Genomic DNA, 19,333 nt, shown 5'->3' with positions numbered 1-19,333 from the left:
GCTTCCCTACAGAACATCGATGAAACTGCGCAAAATCTGGCGTTTTCGCAAAAGAACATTAATTGTGGAGTACTATGTATCCTATTGTATATGTTGTCGCTATTGTACATTATGAAAAAGGTACGGAAAATTGGGCGAGTCGTTATTTATGATTTCAATACAGAATGTCTAACTTTGTATTGAAATTCGAGACTAAAGGGGAAAAAGTTTCGGCAAATGACAAAGAATAGACTGATTCGAAGATGGATTTACGCGCTGTTAGTACAATACATCAGTTGTCCGCGGTGCCATAAATCGACGTCAAAATGAGACACGCGTAATTCCACCATCTTTTGGAATAAAACTTCCTATCAGAGTTCCGGAATACTAGCCGTCTGTCGTTAATCAAAACAACAACAGATTGAACAGCTTGTGAATTCCATTGTTCAAAAATACTATATGAAACAAAGTTTCACGGAGGAATTATTTCTGAGACTTAGCTCTTACTTTTGTTGATAAATTTTTCTATAGAAAATATTTCTTACTTGTAAATTCTTTTAGTATCGTTACGTACGTATATTGCGGACATTAAAAAAAAAGTATAGCAATATACGCACACTGTTTAAAAAATCGAATCGACTGTATCCATTGAAGAAATTTTAAATAACTCGTGCATTTTAACGAATTTAAATATCGCGGGATTATCGAAATAACTGGTTTCAATATACGTACAGATGAGATACACAGTTATTGCATAAAGTTATTTCGAACGCGTCTAATCGATTTACATAAAAAAAAAAGAATTCAAAAAAGGAAAGAAAAAAGCTCGCGCATATACGCACTTTAGTTCGACGAGATTAAAGCTTTAATCTAGAGAAGCGCTGGTTCGCAATATACGAAAAATATAAAATATTCAAAATCGCATCTCTCTGTTCCATGTTAATAACAAAAATTTCTTAGTCTTCTGTTCGGATAGAGAACAGTTGCCATTATACATATTATACATTCAATTTTATGAAATACCTGTTTCTTCTTCATCGTCGATGATAAGAAAATATCTAGCATAGTACAAGAGAAAAATTGAAAGCATTAAAAAAATGGAAGATATTACCTATAGAAAAGTTAGATAAAAATTATCTTATTATCAGTAACAATTTTTTCGTATTTTCTTCGTACTTAAACAATTTTCTAGCGATAGAAAATACAATTCGATTGAAAATAACTTGAAAAATGCAGAAAAGTTAATAATTGAACAGCGATTTAAAATATTTTTCCTGTTGTTATTCGGAATAACCGCAATGAAAAACGCAGGAATATCAAGAGATGTAAAAAAAAAAAAAGAGAGAGAGAAAAACACGGAAGAAAATAATGCGCAACGTTCGATACGTATTCGCATTGTAGTTACGCGTTCGCTACTAGCTTTTCATCGCGTTTGTACTTTTTCCTCTCTTTTTTTTTTCGACGAAGCCGTGTAAACATGACGCGAGGGAGGAAGCTTTTCACGCTGATGCCTGTATATAGAACGTAATGTCATTAGCTTATCTACGCCACGGTCTGTTGCAGCTTTTGAAATTGTGCATCACCCGCTCGAAGAAGTCGGAGATGGTTGACAAAAAGAGAAAGGGATAAGAAGAGCGAGAGACAGACGAGGAAAGAAAGGGAAGGGAATGGGTAAAACAGAAGGAGAAAAGGAGGGGAACAAATGAAATAGAAAATGGAACCATGAAAGGGGAAAAGTTGGATAATTAATTATAGCTTGAAGTTATACGAAGGAGAATGAAAAATTAAGAATTAAAGTGCAAATTATAAGTGAGAGAAAACTGTAATACAGAAAGAAAGAATAGTGAGGTAATAAAAAAGAACGAAACACGATTGTATAAATTAAAATAAAGGAAGAAAAAGTATCGTAAAAGTAGAAGACAGATCGTAATAATCCTAAACAAAATTGGTAAAAAGGTAAATATAGGGAAGGAAATGAAAAGGACAAAAATAGAAAGTTAAGAAAAGAGGAAAGAAACAGAATATAAAAGGAAAGAGTGTAGGAAAAAAGAACACAGTGAAATTAAATACAGGAGACTGATACCAATAAAACTGTAACTGTAAAAAAAAAAAAATCAAAAAGAATTAGCAATTCTTGTTATTTATTCGAATGAAAAGAAATGTAATTATACAGAAACGTAGGAAAACAGAAAAATATGCTCGAGCACAGGAAAGAAAAAACGTAGCAGCGAGTAAAACGACAAAGAAGGAAAGTGATACAAATTTAGGAAACAATTAGCCGCAGAAACAGTAAAATGGAAAAGATAGAAATACAGAAGCTGAATGGAAAAAAGAAGAGAAAAACAAAGTGGGAGCAAAGTGAAACGGCGGAGAAAAAAGCAAAACGATGCAGAATAGAGGAAAGAAACAAAAACCAGGGAGGAAAATGGAAGAAACAGCGGGCGTAAAGAGGAAGAGAGTGATAGGAAGAAGACCAGAAAGCGAGCCGAGCGGGAATAGAAATGGCTGAGCACACGAGAGGAAAAAAGAATTTCAAACACATCCCGCCGCATATGAACACGACGCTCCCTTAACTCTCTTATCGCGTAAATTCAATTGCACCCTTCACCGTGCAAGCTCTTTTTACATTAAATCTTTTCGTGCACGTCCTATTACGTTTAATGTGCTTAACAATATAACTCGCCCAAAGGGAATGCTTTCAAGCTATCTCTCTGTTCTACGTCTTCGACCCTTAATTTATAATACGTTCAAAAGCAACCAGTACCGTTAAAACTGCGCCAACAAAATTTCCATCCGTCAAATACTATAAATATTGAAAAACTGTATGAAATTTCGTAAATTTTGTTTAATAAGTCTTTATAACAATTTTTATCATCTTTCAAGAGTAATAATTTTCACAATACCCTTACACGGTTGCAAACGCGAAGAAATTTTAACTACATTTCTTTTTACGGAATTCTTATAAAAATTCCTTCACGGCACAAGGGGCAAACTGAATAGAATTTTCGATCAGACGCTTGCCTGACTTAGCTCGGGAGCAAAATTTTAATTAAATTTTTTACGTACAAGAGTATTCATGTTTCTGAGGTTATACATGATGCTCGTGGTGTTGATAGCGTAGTATCGACTATGCTCTAAGTTGTGCTTCGTCATTCGCAACAGAAATACGAGAATGAAAAGCAAACGTCTGTTCATTTCCTGATCCGTAAAAACGTGAAAACGACGAATAATGTTTGTAAATTAATGCTCGTTTCATTGCATTTTTCAAATATGAAAAGTCACATATTCTACGATATCAAAGACAAACAGAATAATAGAATCACGTTTATACGTGAAATGACAATAAAAACTGCGATTTCATTTTAAAATATTTCCTTTTATATCATCCCTATTTACTATAAATAATTTTAAAAAGGCACGGTTATGGTATAGTTAAAAAGAAAAACGTATTATATAATTTTATATAACCTTTTTGACGGTAACGGTCTGATACGTAGATTCAGCAGATTCACGTGAAAGCGTAACGGATACAGTCGATACATTGACAAAAGTCAAGGCTGGTCCGTAATTTTATTCCAACGGTTACATATGTACATATGGAAATACAGTAATACCAAATGCGATGTGCATAAAACTACTGCAACGCTGCTTACGCGATAGAAAGCATTTTTTGTTTTATTTATCGGTAAATCATGCAATTCTTAGATCAATATAATTTCTATTTGCTCAAATTTTTTTAACTACGTGTAATTTAAATACCAATAAGCGGTGTTGTCTGGCGCATTGTACGGCTTTCAACACCCAACAAATACGTAAAAAAAAACACCTTTGAATTGAATTCTAAAAGAGGTATTATGACATGTAGATGAGATCATAATATTGATATGTTTTTGAGACTAAAGATATTTATGATACCTAGTGAAAGAGAAAAAAAGAATAAAAACGTACATTTGTGCGTCAACAGAAATTCCAATGGAGATTATAAAGGTCTTACATGATACGTTACGTTATTTTGGACACGTGTCAGGAAAAAATTAATTCGAGCTGTCCGAAAACACCATTTTTAGTTCGTTTTTATCCAGTCTAATGAAATCTTATATATTTTATGCATTAGGAAGCGGTGAAAGAAAAATCACCAAGATTATACTATTTTCATATTTACTACTATTTATATTATTTATATTTTTAAATTTCTCTTCTTTTTTTCAGATTCGTTAGAATTCCTTCATTTGTTATCATTATTTTATTCTCCATTATTTTACTACTGTATCTTTTTTCCATCGTAGAAGCACAGGCAAAATCGTTTTTCTATGACGTGTCTTTAAAACAACCGTGAGTCTTTAAACTTATACATTTTTAAAAACGAAGTCCTCTTTTAGGTGAAGGTCTTCGTCCATTAACTCCATCTCATTTCGTATCTCGAGTGAAATTAAATTAAATCGTTTATATACACTTAACACGAGATTCTTCGGGTCTTGTATTTTTAATGTATCCGCGTAGGGAGATGTTAACTTGTGAACTATCCGCTTAATAGGTTAAAGGGAACCTCTTGAGAGATTATAATTTTCACTTACCAGCACAAAGGCTTGAGGGGCTCATTCGGGTTCGCAACTTGATTTCCACTTTCGATATCCTGAGTGATTCTTTGGTACTTCTTGTAACAGGACTCGTATTGCGGCTGCACCTTTTGCATGCACGGCGCATGTCGTAGGAATTCTGAAACAAGGAAACAAGAAGAACAGTCGAATTAATTTACTGTTCCGTGAACTCGAAAATTCGTAAATGACGACATCGTAGCATGCAATCAGAGTATTGTTAATAGAGTACACTTTTGCAAAATTGTTTGTCTCTAATTTACTTATGATTAATGACTTAGCTTTCTCACGCATATTCAACTATGGTTCTAATTTAATTTTCATCGCTAACAGCTTGTAGAACGATAGTTCCTTAATCAAACTATTTTGAAACGACAATGTTAGCCCAAACACGAATTTTTCTTTTATCATGCTTTTCGAAATAATCTCATTTATTCGCTATTTAGCGCCTTGCTACATGTCCAATGTGTATATGTCGAATATTAGTTTACATTTTTATTACCTGTTAATATTCGTTTGCTATTCTGAAGGTCCAAACAAAATTATAATATTTAAATACGAGACACGAAGAAGATAAGAATATAGATTTTTCCAAAAATGATAAAATAAAGTTAGTTAGTCTAGATTAATTTTGGAAATAGTTCTAACACAGACGAGTTAGTCGATGGTTTCACGAAGATCTAAAATTAATAATTGTTATCAACTAACATCAGAGCGAATATTTACATCGCCAGAAATCGGTATTAGAAAAACAATCGAGATTCAATAATAATCGTTCGAACGCAAACTGCGGTGGATATATCCAAACACATACATACGCAAGAATGATTACGACCATATAGATATACACATATACATATATGTAATGAAGTCTCTTTATCTTCAATGTTGCTTCGACAAACAACCATCGTTCATACATCGACATGTTATTAATTTTCCAACGGCACGTTGTATATTTCCGTCAGTTTCCTGCGGTACATCGAGCGAAAACTTGAATAAACATAATAACATTAATTACAGAACCAGCATCACAGGTAAATCGAACGAACGGTCCACCATTTCTGAAGTCGATTATCAATATTGACGTACGGGGAAACGTGGAAAACTGCATACATACTTCTCGTGTCGTCGCATCGATTTTGGTCAGTTTTCCTTTTTTCATCTCTTTCGATAGCCAATTCACCTCTTAAGTTGCTAATGCTAACTATACACATGCATTATCGAGCATTAATTACGTTTAGATCGATTGTGATTAATTTTCTGGTAATGAAATTTTCGTAGTAACGAAATCTGATTATTATAATTACGTAATATCTGTACATATATTTTTATGATTAGCGTACATCATCCTAACGTATACACAATGTACACACGTAGAATATCCATTCCTGTTCTGTAAATATTTTATCCCACAGAGCAATAATATTAATTTAAAAATCAAATCAGTACGAAGGCAATATATTATTATGAAAATCTATATATAATGGTCCATTATTGTACGCGAGTTATGAAAAGAAAATATTGATGGAACAAGATATAAAAAGAGCCGCTGTAAGTACGGTAAATGTTGATATGCATTGAACAAGATAATATACTTATTTATTGTTGAAAATGACAACGCGAGTTTGTGCTCGCCCTCCATACGCAGAAGCGCCAGTTACAAAAAACAATAACTAGAAGATTGTTCTAGATACAATCGATAGACTCAATCGATAGTTTTAAGATGTTCTTTTGCTTCTTTTTCCCTAGTCCATGTAAGTATATGCAATAAAGGTTTTTCGGCTCAGAACGGTGTGATAGATTTATTCACACAATATAATAATAACTATTGCGATCCTACCTCTGAATATAAAAATAACAACATTTATATATTTTTATAAATAATAATTTATAAAAAGAATTTAATAATATACTTATTTTTACTGAATATCTAATAATTCATTCTAATCCTTTCTTTTACAATATTCATCACGTTCGTATATACAGGCTAGAATCTCTTCACATAAATTATGAATAGTTTAGGAATTCTTATGCATTTATAAGAAAGTCGAAGGAAAAAGATGCGCGTGATATACAAAAAATATATAAAATATTCAACAAGTATGCATGCTGCTCGTTGCAGTACATTTCATAGGTAAAACAGCATTCTATACGCGTATATCTAGCTTCCGCTTTTCGTTATTTTTATAGAAAATACGAGTTTGTACAAATATCCGGAATTTAATCGTCAGAATCTACGATAACAATTGAAAAATTTGTAAAATTTCTAAAATAACGATTACGTCGTAAAAAATGATTTTCTCTAATGAGGAAGACGGGGTTTCTAATGACAGGGGTTTAAAATTTGAAATGATGCGAAACACGTGATAAGTAAGTACAGGGATGGTATCTAATTACGTCAAGCGACGAGGACAGCTCGAACACGGGACTGTCGAATAAACTCGATCGTTCGACGTCGATAATCGGGCTCGTTACGAGTCGCGTACCGTGGTATTGCTCTTAACGAGGCGCTAATCGCGTAACCGATTTCGAGATAGCACTATAGACCGACCAGCCACACGGGACCAACGCAGCTCAATGACCACTCGACTCAATAACGCGTTCCATGCCCTGGGGACTGGAATAGTGTTTAGCGTGTTTCAATTCGTGTATCGTCCGCGAACAACAGCGGCCAGTGAATCCGTTTCCTTTGCTTTTGCTTCGAGAACGGATCCACGTGTGTATATACGTTACCAAATAGTCGATTGCAGGCTAATGGTCGAAACCTAGTTTGACGTTTCGACAGACAAGAGAGATAATCTAAATCTTGATAACAAGAAAAATTTTGTTCTTTTTTTTCTTTTTTTTTAACATAACATGTACATAGGTTGTTTAACCTGTTCACCGGATAGTACAGAATTTAACAGAAAGTTCTGTAATTATGGAATTGGAAGGTAACAACGGCAAATTGATTTTCTATAGTTCTTGGTGTTGGTTCGTGGTGTTGTTGTAAATGGAAATATCGTATACATAATTTATTTTTAAGAGCGATGACAAGGGATGAAAAATAATATTAATATATGTGTGTAAAAATATATAGTTCTAGGTCGATCTACGTATTTCTAATAACTCATTGCTACAAAATTTCTATAAAAATTATGAATTAGATATATTGACTATCCCAGTAGTTTTGCTGTTAAATGAATATACCATATATATATAAAAACTTTGTCACATTGAATTAATGAATACATGGTGAACTGCTCCTTTATGATTTAGTAAAATTTTAGTTAATTTTGAAAATGACGATAAGTCGACATCAAAAGAGACATACCATGAATCGTGAAATAAATGAATAATATTCTGTGCTTTTCGCTAAATGAAAATTAATGTGAAGGTATTATATATTATACAAAATATTAACATTGTGATGGTAATACATATTCGATTCATTTCAGCGTAAGAAATGAAATTTATAAGAATTTATACTATGTTCCACCCTTATCTCAGATTCCAAGTCTGTCTTCTGAACCGGATAAAAAGTTGCTCTGTGTACATAGTTAAAAAGCTAATTAACTTAGTCCTCTAAATCCTTCGTATAATATGCGGTCTCGAGCAATAAGAACTGACTTTATGAATTTAATACAGTAGGAGAAATCTTGCGTTCATTAATTTCTTTTCTTCTTTCTTTCTCAGTCTGTATACAGAATGATCCACAAAAAAATCTCAGAACATATAAGAACTACGTAACATAGCTAAGAAATGTAAAAAAGGTTCCACTTACTTCAGAATTAAAATTTAACGCTTTGCATTAATTAAAAAAGACGTATTAATATAACTACAAATAGTTTAAACAAGCAACAGAGTTTAAACAAATAATATTTTAATAGAATTTATTCAGAGCTTTTAAGAACTTTATTGACTGTACGTAACATTAAAAACGAAAATCTATTCTTCTATCGAAAGTCGTCAAAAGTTTGTTTCTATCAAGTTCATCGAGTTTTATCAAATCTAATCAATTTTATAGAGCGAATCTAGTTAAGAAAGAACACGTAGCAAAATTCAATGGATCACAACGTAGATTGTATCTGCATGTTATCGTTGTAATCCTGGATGAAACAACAGACAACACATCTATATGCGCAAACAATAAAAAAAACTAATGTTCTTTTTTTTTTTTTTTTTTCCGAAAATAATACATCAAATAAATCGTATAAAAGGAAACGACATAAATTCAGTACTTTGGTCGTGGACGTAACTTTTTATTTGCACAGTTCTAATACCGAAAACGGATAGATATCGAGTGCTCGATATCACGGTGTTCTGTATCGAGCAGAGTTCTGTGTTAAAAATAAATGTTGGAAATATCATGCTTGGAAATTCCAATTTAAATTCTATGTAAATAATTGCACTAACTATAATAGTTAATATGGTAGGGTCAATCATACTTTGGTAAAATTCTATTTCATTGTATTAATGTTACTAATATTACAAAATGCATAAAGAAAACCGCTACAGGACAAAAATTCCATAAAACGTGTCACTATAATAAATAGTGATCGTTATAATAATATAAAAATATTTATACAACTTTCTACGAATTAACGTTACAGAGCAACGTAAAAGAAATGAAACAAAAGGGAAAAAAGAAAAAATTTATTTGACCAACGGGAGGAAACATAACACGACACATTTATAGACGTAAATATTACTTTTAATAAATTATAATATTCAACGTTTAATGAAACATTGTACGGTTAAAACTCGGTTTATTTATGAGAAAAAGAATTATAGTTAATTACGGTGTATTAGATGGAATTGAAAACTAACACCTCTTTTAGATAGATTACTTGATTCCTATGTAATGAAACAATTATAAAATATCTAGTAAAAATAATCAATTTTTCATTTAATAAAAAAATTGAATAACGCCATTACCAAAATCTTCGGACCATGTAACACAAATAAAAATAAATAAATAGCCTCAAACTACCTACATATTTTTGCAAATATTCCACAATTCGAACCAATATCAGCATAATTGAACAGATATGCAGATTCCAATAGCAAAAATATATTATTCTTTGATAGCAAGAGCTCTTCACGAGGTTGAAATTGGAAAAATGCCACCAGAAAGCGATAAAAAATGAAACTTATGCAAAATTGACGAAGAATAGAACGATCAGCATATAATTCGCGATAATATTATGTAAATTGGAATCTTGAAGTCCCACGAAAGACGCATTCTGCGATGATTATCACAGGATGCATTTCACGACAAAACTATGGAACCGTGTATAATATGTGCGAGCAATTCGAATCTATTGGCTATTGGAGTCAATAATGTATTCGGTACTCTGGAGATTACCCGAATATCGACAGCATGCTCGATCGTGGCATCCAAAAACGATTGGTAATATCTCTTAGTATAACAAACGCAATGTAAAATCCATCAGATATTACGTGTACCTACTTACATACACGTGTGTGAATAAACGTTTGCGGAGAAATTAATCATATATTATAGATTGACGAAAAAATTGTAGAAGAGAATTAAATGACCAAAGAGTTGTATGAAGTGAGAGGAGCTACATACGTAGGAAAAGGCAATTTTTTTTTTTTTTTTTTTTTTTTTTTTTTTAGCATAAGATACTTAATGAACGATACTATTTGTATTTTTTATCGTAAATAAAATCATAACATTTGGTGATTTAAACGTATTATAGATACCCTGTTTGAGAATGTTGTAAAATTTATCTGTATGTCATTTTATAAAAAAATTGATTAAGCAACTTATATAACTATTAACTAAAAATAGTTACCCTTTTGGCAAGCTGATTAATGTTCGAGGGTAAATTACAAGTTATGTTGGTATGAAACCAAATATTGCTATGATACATATAAATAAAAAACAGTGTAAATGGAACCAGGAATGAAAACAGATCAAAATGGAAGACAAAAGTGTACTACAAAAAATTACAAGAATTATATACAATCTAAAAACAAGTAATAAATAGTATAATAGTGGTATAAGAATATGGTAAAACTATTAAACTTATACGTGCTAACTTATAATGATGTTCTACTATTAGCTTCAATCTCAAATTTCGACTTATAATTCAAAGATGTTTATCTTTGGTAAGAGAATTGGATAAGAGAAATTGCTCTTCGGAAAGAGATCGACAGATTAAAAAATGTAGATCAATTGTGAGATACTCGTCTTAATAATTTTGTATTCAATCTGAATAGAAGTCGACTCGAGATATTTCCACATGCCGAAGTGCCAACCAAATATATCTTCAGAATTAAGATCTTAGGTTGCTACAAAATTTATAATTCGACATCGACCCATTTCTATTATAAGAACAACATCGAATCAAGGAATGGCAAACACAGAAAAAGAATAGATTTTATAAAAAGTAACAGCTTTGTACCACGTGCCATTTTTCATTTGTTCAAGTACATCATTTATAGACTTTGCACCAAAAGACTTATGAAAGGAAAGAAAAATTTAATTAATTGTGTAGCTACGAATAGATATTGCTGATAGCTGGTAATATTGGTCAACTCTTTTAATGAAATGCTATTATCCAGAATTACAGAAATATCAACTATAAATATAATAATCCAACCCATTGCTCTAAAGTATATAATATTAAATATAATATACCTGAAAATGAGATAAACTAGATTTGACGTTTTAGCATCATAATATTTTAACTCGATAAGTATTAACGGTAATAATATGGTCCTCTATTACGATATTCAATCTCAACTAACATAGGGTCTACAGAAAGCTTTGTTATTCGATTCTACACCTCATTTTCAAGTTTAGTAGTAATAATAATAGCAGCAAATTTTTCTAGCCATATAAAAATGTTAGCAAATAGTACAAACTTTGTTTCAATTTAACTAATTTATCAATAATTAATTAATTAATTAATATATCCTGCAATACATCAATTACAAGAGAATAGTAATGTACTCTATTAACAGTACACTGTACCAAATATCAGGTTACCAGATTCAATTCACTCTTCGAGATCAACCAGACAAGAACCACCCTATAATTGCATGGGGGTAATGGCAACAACGTAGTTATTCAACTTACCGTCCTGATAAGGGCCATCTTGACACAGCTCCATGACCACCTTGTTGGTGCCCGCGTACAATGAGTTGAAGTGTTCCCTTTGTTTCTCCTGCAGACAATCCAACGTGTACGTCTGGATGCACTTCATGCCAGCCTCGAAATCTCTGCAAGAAATAAGAAAGAAACTTTGATGATGCGACCATAAGAGTATAATGGTAATAAGGATCTGGAGAAGAAGTAGTACTTTCGATAGGATTTAACGTAATGTCGGACGAAAATGTACCAGCGAATTCGTTTCAGCGAACTCCGTAATAAGAGCAATAGAAATTGTTTTGTGCACTGACGTCGGCAACGACGACGTTGAATACGCAAGAATATTTTGAGTCGACGAAAGCAATTTTAGTAATTATCTCGGTGAAAGAATATCTCGTGGAAAGTTTCGTCCACGACTTTCGGAGTTGTGACGATAACTAATTATAGTGAAGTACATAGTTAAGAATTTTTTCAACTTGCTATTTGGGCAATCGTGATACAAGGGCCAATTTGGAGAAATTTGTGAAGAGCAAAAACTAGGTTAATAAGGCCATATACTCTACTAGGCTTATAGCGATTATATTGATAGTTTTTAACTTTGATTTCTTAAGATAATTAATATTTCAACGAAATATCGCGAAGATCAATTTCTCTCGCGTTATGAAAAGAACTAAAACGGAATGATAGATAATTTGAATATTATTAGATATAATCGAACACCATAAATAGAAGATCAATATGAAGATATTCGAGAAAAAGTCTAGTTCTGAGTTGATATATTAAAAAACTAATTAAGTCAACCAAAATAAACTATCAATCAAGTTGATTTCTAAAAAAGAAAAATAAGTTTCTTATTCAACAAAATAATTTACTATCTAATCTAATTATCTTAATCTAATTACTAGCTATCTATCTAACAGCCTTGTTGTTATCTTTTTTAACCACAATAATAAATAATTCGCAATAATAAATCTTGTCGCTTTTCTTCAAGCCCTCTTAAATAACACGATATTTTGAAAAAATTGAACACGATTAAGTTAATTATGTTTCAGAACTCGCTGTTCATAAATTCATAACGCGACGAGAGAACAAAACTTATTTAATAAGAATAAATTTAATAAGATAGAGGGAGACTTGAAGAGAAGTAACGCAGGGTTTCTAAGAGGATTTTCTTAATACGAAAAGTACTTTTTCCTATTCTTAATTAAGGGAAGATCTTGGAGGGAGAGCGGAAAGGCTCTTTAATAACGATCAACACTATCAGCCTTAGTTCTCATCGAAATAGAATGTTGTATACCATACTAGCTGCGAACTATAAACTGCATGTTTCTGTTTCGTCAATACGATTTCGAGTGTAGATTAAACGAAATTTTTCTAATTATTTGGATAATGAAGTAATTATAAATAAAATAAATTTAAAAAATTAAAAAGAGAAATATGAACTTGTAACTTTATTTCTTTAATTAAAGAACAATTAAAGCCTTGTAAATATTTAACGAGATATAGTTTCTCATGAAAGTATTTGAACACTTGCCATCACTTGTATATCTATATCGTACGTATTATATAAAATATTTAGAAAATCTCATTGTCACTGAAATACGGTTGGTATAACTATATTGGTAAAGTTTGAAACCATATGAGAAAATATCCCATAAGAGTTACAAGATATTTATTGCAAATATTGGTTTATTGTAGTAGAAAATTAATGTACCGCGCGAATAGTTATCCAAAAGATATAGAAAGTGTCAAAAATAATCGCACTGCGGATTGAGATTTAATGATATAATAGATAATTGACTATAGTTACTACTTAAGCTACTTAAGACTACTAAGATTTTAAAATGTTTCGTATAAGGCACATAACATATTCTTAAAAGCTGTTTAAAAGTGTTCGAATACTTCGGTGAGGTACTGCAAATGGAGAAACAAATTAAGCAATGTTAAACATTGGTAAATAATAAGAAAGGAATCGATAATAAGAAAATATTTCAATAATCGTGAGAAATAATTGGAAACGATCTACTCGAAGATCGAGTTTCTCCGCAACGTGACAATTCCATTACCATCGATACCAGGAGCAATGAAAGAAGAACAAAAGGGAACCGGGGGGGAAAGGAGGAAGAATTCCAATAACGGAAATCGGGACGTCTTTACTCGCCAGCGGAGTAATTATCTTGCTGTTGCTTATTGGAGTGATCCCGACAGTTTCCCTTTTTATTTCCTTTAACCTTCCTCGACACTCGTCGAATATCAGCCTCCGGCTTCATCGGGGCGGTGCATTTAAATTTCAGATTTCAATTTCAATTTCAATTTCACAAACCGGGGGAAATCGAAGAAAGCGTGGATGGGCAACGTGTACACGAATCGATACTTGTAAAATTTAAGATTATCGTTCAGATTATCACCCCCTAGCAAAGGACCAGATTGAGCATCCAAGGGATTGATATCTAACCTCAGACGCCTTTCTAACTGTCCACATGAAATAGCAGCAGTGTAGTTCACAAAATTTTGATTTCACTTTCTGTCTTTTAAAAATTATTTTATTATTAACACATTTCTCGTCTTTGGCGGAGGAGCGATTTTAAAATTCAATATGTTGTCAAATTTAAATATATATTGAACTACTAAATGTATATTTTTGTATAAAATATATGTATTAGTAATGTTGAAGTGACGATCACTTCAACACCCTCCCTAAAACTCTACATCCGCATATACAATTATCTCTTTGTAAATATTTGAAGCTTAATTTCGTCAATGCCTTTCTCTTTATTATTCAAATTAATTTATTACTAAAAAATACTACAAGAAGACTTAACAGATCATGTAGAGCTTTTCTTTTTCTTTTTCTTTTTTTTTTTTTTTTTTTTTTTTTTTTTTTTTTTTACAAGTAATAACCACTTCGATACCCTCTCTAAAAACTCTACATCTTTACAAAAATTACCTCTTAATATCTCTTTTATTTTTCAAACCTAATTTGGTGGAGTGTATGGGACGTTAACCGTGTGCCTAATTCCCTGACTTCTTAAAAATTCTTTAACCTCTTTATTTTTGAATTCTTTCCCTCCATCACTATGAATTTCTTTGATCTTACTATTGAATTGGTTTTCGACTTCTAAACAAAAAGTTTTTAGCTTTTCGATTACTTCTGACTTATGTCGTAAGAAGTAAATCTTCGTGAATTTCGAAAAATCGTCTTTAAATATCAGAAAACTGATTGCCTTTCGATTATTTCTTTGTCTTCTCGGGGAAACGACCCCCACTACGCTCGGGGCACGCCACCGTTCGCGCCTATGATCACCTATGCCACCTTCTTTGCGTGGATGAAATAACGGACTGAAATCGACGTTTCTAGAGCTCGACGCTTAATGACAAATATGCGCTTGTCGCTACATTGTATATTTTCCCTTGGGCACATAAGACGATCTGTCTGCGACACTATAGGGCCGCGAGCGGTGGTTAGAAATACGGCCTATACTAAGCCTCGTGGCGTAACAATTATGTAGGCTGATATCAATGAAATTAACGTAGCAATTATCAATAATTATTCAAACGTAGAAGGTTATACACTATTTTTTATATTTTTGCATAAAATATCGAAATACTTTATTTTAGTTAGCAAGTAGCAGGAAAGTCAGGAAATCAATAAAGAAAAGCGCTATATTACCATGTAGTTCTCGTTTAAATTTCGCAGACGTCTATAAAATATTCTTTTGCGCAACAAGTTTGGTAATGAAATAAATAAAGTGGTATACATAAATTTTATAAATTACAACTTAACTGAGCGTCTTATTAATTATACAATGTTTATATTCTGTAACTTGCAGCTTGTCAATTCATTGAGTGCTAAATTATTATGCAAACATGGTTATTGCCTATACGATATTTATTAATGTGGATAAGTGTCACTTATTTTTAAAGGAATAACATGAATGACAAATAGTATTTATGAAGAAGTATTAAAATGTGAAATTTTGATCGAAAATGTAGACATCTTTAATTAACGTTAATTTTATAATAATTTATTTTCAAGATCGCTTTACTTCTATGTAGAATTTATCTTCTGTCAGAGTAGTTGCTTCGTATAAATTGTTAGTAAACGCGAAAAGCTGCGAAACAAATTATTGATCATACATGTAGACGTTTTACAAAAAATTTACTGGTGATTTTTTTATATTTTTTTCAAACCATGTAGTTGCTCTTTTTCTTACGTGTAATTAAAAATATTTTCTAGAAAATTGCTTCCCATTTTCTAAATACAAGCAAAATAAAAACATCTCTCAACGGAAAGTAAAACGAACAGTAATTAAAAAGAACGTAAAAGGATACAAAGTTTGTCCTATATATTATAAGACAGAAATTAAATTAAAATTTTAAACTGTGCATCTCTTCATTCCGTAATTATATTAAATTCTACCGTGAGAAATATTTCAACTTTCTCAATATGTATATCGAAATACGTTCGGCTTGCAAATGACATCTTTTGAAAAACAAAAAAAATAAAATAAAATAAAAATAAAATGCCTGGATGAAAATTAATCGGTCGGTTTTCATTTCGATCAGAATGACAGTGATTGTTGAATTTCGCGTACACGTGCCGGTAATTTCGCGGTGGCGTGAGCAAGACGAATTTAGATGATTCTCCGCAGCTCGAGTTACAATTGAAATTTGAAATTTTAATGCGGAAGCCGGGCCACTACACTTGAACTGACTGTTATCCGTACGGCTGCTCGTAAACTGGTTACGTGAATCCAGCACGCGAAATAATTCATTGCAATCGATCCGATAACAATGAACTGAAAGACATGCAACATCGTGACTAGATGATTTACGGTACAGTGTTGTCATCATCGCCAATTAAAAATGTACAAAAATCGACGCTTTCGCTGAATATACACAGACTCCTGAAAGTGTTCGTACACTTGTAAGCGGCTCTTGTGTGTATATATAAACTCGTATTATGTGTGTTATACGAAATTTCGAATTTGGAAACTCCATTAGCACCGTAATGAAACACGAATATCGTGATTACGTTGATCGAATTTGAAACTGATCTGAAAATGTATACAGAAGTTACAAGATATTTAATATAAGTATATATAATATATATTTCGCAGAGATCACAAAAATATTTCAACAATCAAACGTTCACTATATCAACAAGCCTCGATTATTTTATAGGAACATATTTAACATTTATTATGCGACTATTTACACGGTATATCAATATTTCACTAAATATATATGTTTGCAATAAATGCCTTGCAATTTCTATATACATTTTCAAATTAGTTTCAAACGAGCAATATAATCATCAGAATGCTAGTGACATTTTAAAATATTTCATATAAAACACACACATGCACACAATATAGACAAGTACATACAAAATCTGAACCAACTTTCAATGGAGCTAACGCCACCAAAATCTCACGTAATCCGCGTTACTCAAATCCAACCTCAGCCTCATTGATTATTTCCTAGAAATCTGAGAACATCATCCTCTAATCTCGTTCCTACGGAAAGAAATCGCGGCATAATTTCCTGAATTTATGATTTTGGGAAAATGGCGCGGCGCTACTTGGAAAATCACGCGCGCTCGTACGTTCGGCCGTTTTATGTACACGTGCGCGCGTTATCGTTCCGCCGGCTGATTTGGTTCGGTTACCGAAAATTCACCCCGATATTTCTCCTATCGACGTGAACGCGATTTATCCGAGCAAAAACTTGCTCGATTTGCTCTCTGAATCTCGTTTTCGCTGCCTTAGCATCAGTTATAAACGCTGGATGCCACGCGTTCGATAGCACGCTCAACTGATCCTATTCAGCAAGGACATTCCGACTGTTATCGGACGGTTTTGTACAAACTCGAATGAACAAATGACGATATTTCTATTTTCTATCATTTATCGGAATATTTATAATTAACTCGTTCATAGGGCAAAGTGGTTGTATGACTTCGCTTTTCGACATTTTTGTAATTTTAATGTCATAGCACTTAATTAGCTCTTATCTCTATTTATAAGTTGTCAAACGGCTCATTGTTGTTCGTATAAATTTTGAAAAATATCTACTGTTGTGTTTAGCTTGGTATTGTTTCAATATGTACTTTCGTTGAATTTCGAAAAAGGTTTCGGGTACACAATGGATATTGTTTACGTTAATCCTTGATTCCTTTTACATCGCATTCTATGCATTAAATGGTAATCGAACTTCAACTGTAGAAGATACGACAAAATAGAAGAAGATCTGATAAAAATACCAGATGCACTTTTATATATTGTATGTGTTTATATGTCCAGCATATATTATAAAAAATATTTTAAAAGATAAATCGTATTTATACACTAATCCAATATCCCACTTATAATATTCTATTATAATATTTGAATGCATTATATCGCAAATAAAAGTTATTCCACGTTTCAAGGTTCGTTAAATTTAAACTTTTCTATGATATTTCACAATCGTAAGATTGAAGAGATAAGTTGCGAAGAAAGGAACCATGAATTTCCTTCCACTTCTTTTCCAATGAATAAATATACGCTGAAGAGTTCAATGTCTTTCGCATATGTGTTCGGAAAAAAATATGCTTCTTTGGGAAAGTTCTAAAGTACCAAGAAGAAGTGACTCTCTCATTCTCGAGACTTACGGTTTCCCGCTAACTTGTTAGCTATTCTTTTAAGGAGTGAGTCACGTAACTGAAACACACCCCTTTACCTCCTTTTTTGGTCAAATGCCGCAAAAAGTAACAGCAGCAAGGCCGAATGGTTTAACGAGCTCTAACCTTTTGTGCTTCTACTTACTCCGCATATGCAACGGGAGCTGCACCTGCAGCTTCTAACGAACGAAACCGTATAATTTTTATCCTTGCAAATCAACTGCCCTCTTTACTCCGCGAAAAAGAATTCGCAACAATTGTAAATCTTATATGGCTTCTTTTTACACATAAAGGATTCCCCGCGGTAAGGTCAGGAATACATATTGCATTTCTGCGAATTAATTGTTTAGGGTAACGTTCAATTTATAAGCGTAACGCCTTATTTATAAAAGCAAGAGAAGTTCCACGGAAAATTAAATTTCGTAGAATTATCTAACGTTCTTTTAACCTTTTCAGTTTAAAGCTGAGAAAATGTATTAAATTATATGATATGATAATTACCTTTTGCTTGAAAAAAAAGGAAAATTATAATAATAATTCTTAAATTTTATATGAGCAGAAAATTACACAAGAATGACGGAATTTATCATAACACGCCTTCCTCGTGTTCAAAACTTTTAAAGCGTTCTAATTTCGATCTCATGGTTCACGAAGCGTTCAAAAAATAGTTGAATATTGTAATTTATTTGTTTAATATTCACACGTACGTACGTAATTGGCTGTTTTAAACGATTCGAATTTCGATGCTACGTTATTGGAGAAGCAATTTGTAAGTATCCTGCGACAGAGGAAATAGAATGCCTATCGCCAAACGCTTGATCGATCCCAGAAGGAATTTACACCATCAGACTAACAACTGACTTCAAGTGATATCAGCTTTTCGATAAAATCGTTTGAACGAAAAGGGAATTGTCCATAAACCATTATTCCAACTAGCAGAAAAATTTCACGACTTTAATTCGTATAGAAACTATACGATTATTCTAAGAAATA

At 32.2% G+C, this 19,333-nt stretch overlaps 1 protein-coding gene across 2 annotated transcripts in view; it reads right to left on the bottom strand.

Annotated features, from left to right (window-relative positions):
* Window positions 1–19,333, bottom strand: part of LOC132916294 (uncharacterized) — an 87,672-nt gene that overhangs the window by 19,933 nt on the left and 48,406 nt on the right. For both annotated transcript variants that reach the window (XM_060976173.1, XM_060976174.1), the window contains exons 3-4: window positions 11,665–11,807; window positions 4,554–4,695 (exon numbers count right to left, since the gene is read on the bottom strand). In XM_060976173.1, coding sequence (XP_060832156.1) covers window positions 4,554–4,695; window positions 11,665–11,807 — 285 coding nt within the window. The remainder of the gene's footprint in view (window positions 1–4,553; window positions 4,696–11,664; window positions 11,808–19,333) is intronic.

The sequence above is a fragment of the Bombus pascuorum genome, chromosome 2 (assembly GCF_905332965.1).
Source record: "Bombus pascuorum chromosome 2, iyBomPasc1.1, whole genome shotgun sequence".
NCBI lineage: Eukaryota > Metazoa > Arthropoda > Insecta > Hymenoptera > Apidae > Bombus > Bombus pascuorum.
The sequence above is the reverse complement of the archived record's forward strand: the minus strand, read 5'-3'. Positions and strand labels throughout refer to the sequence as shown.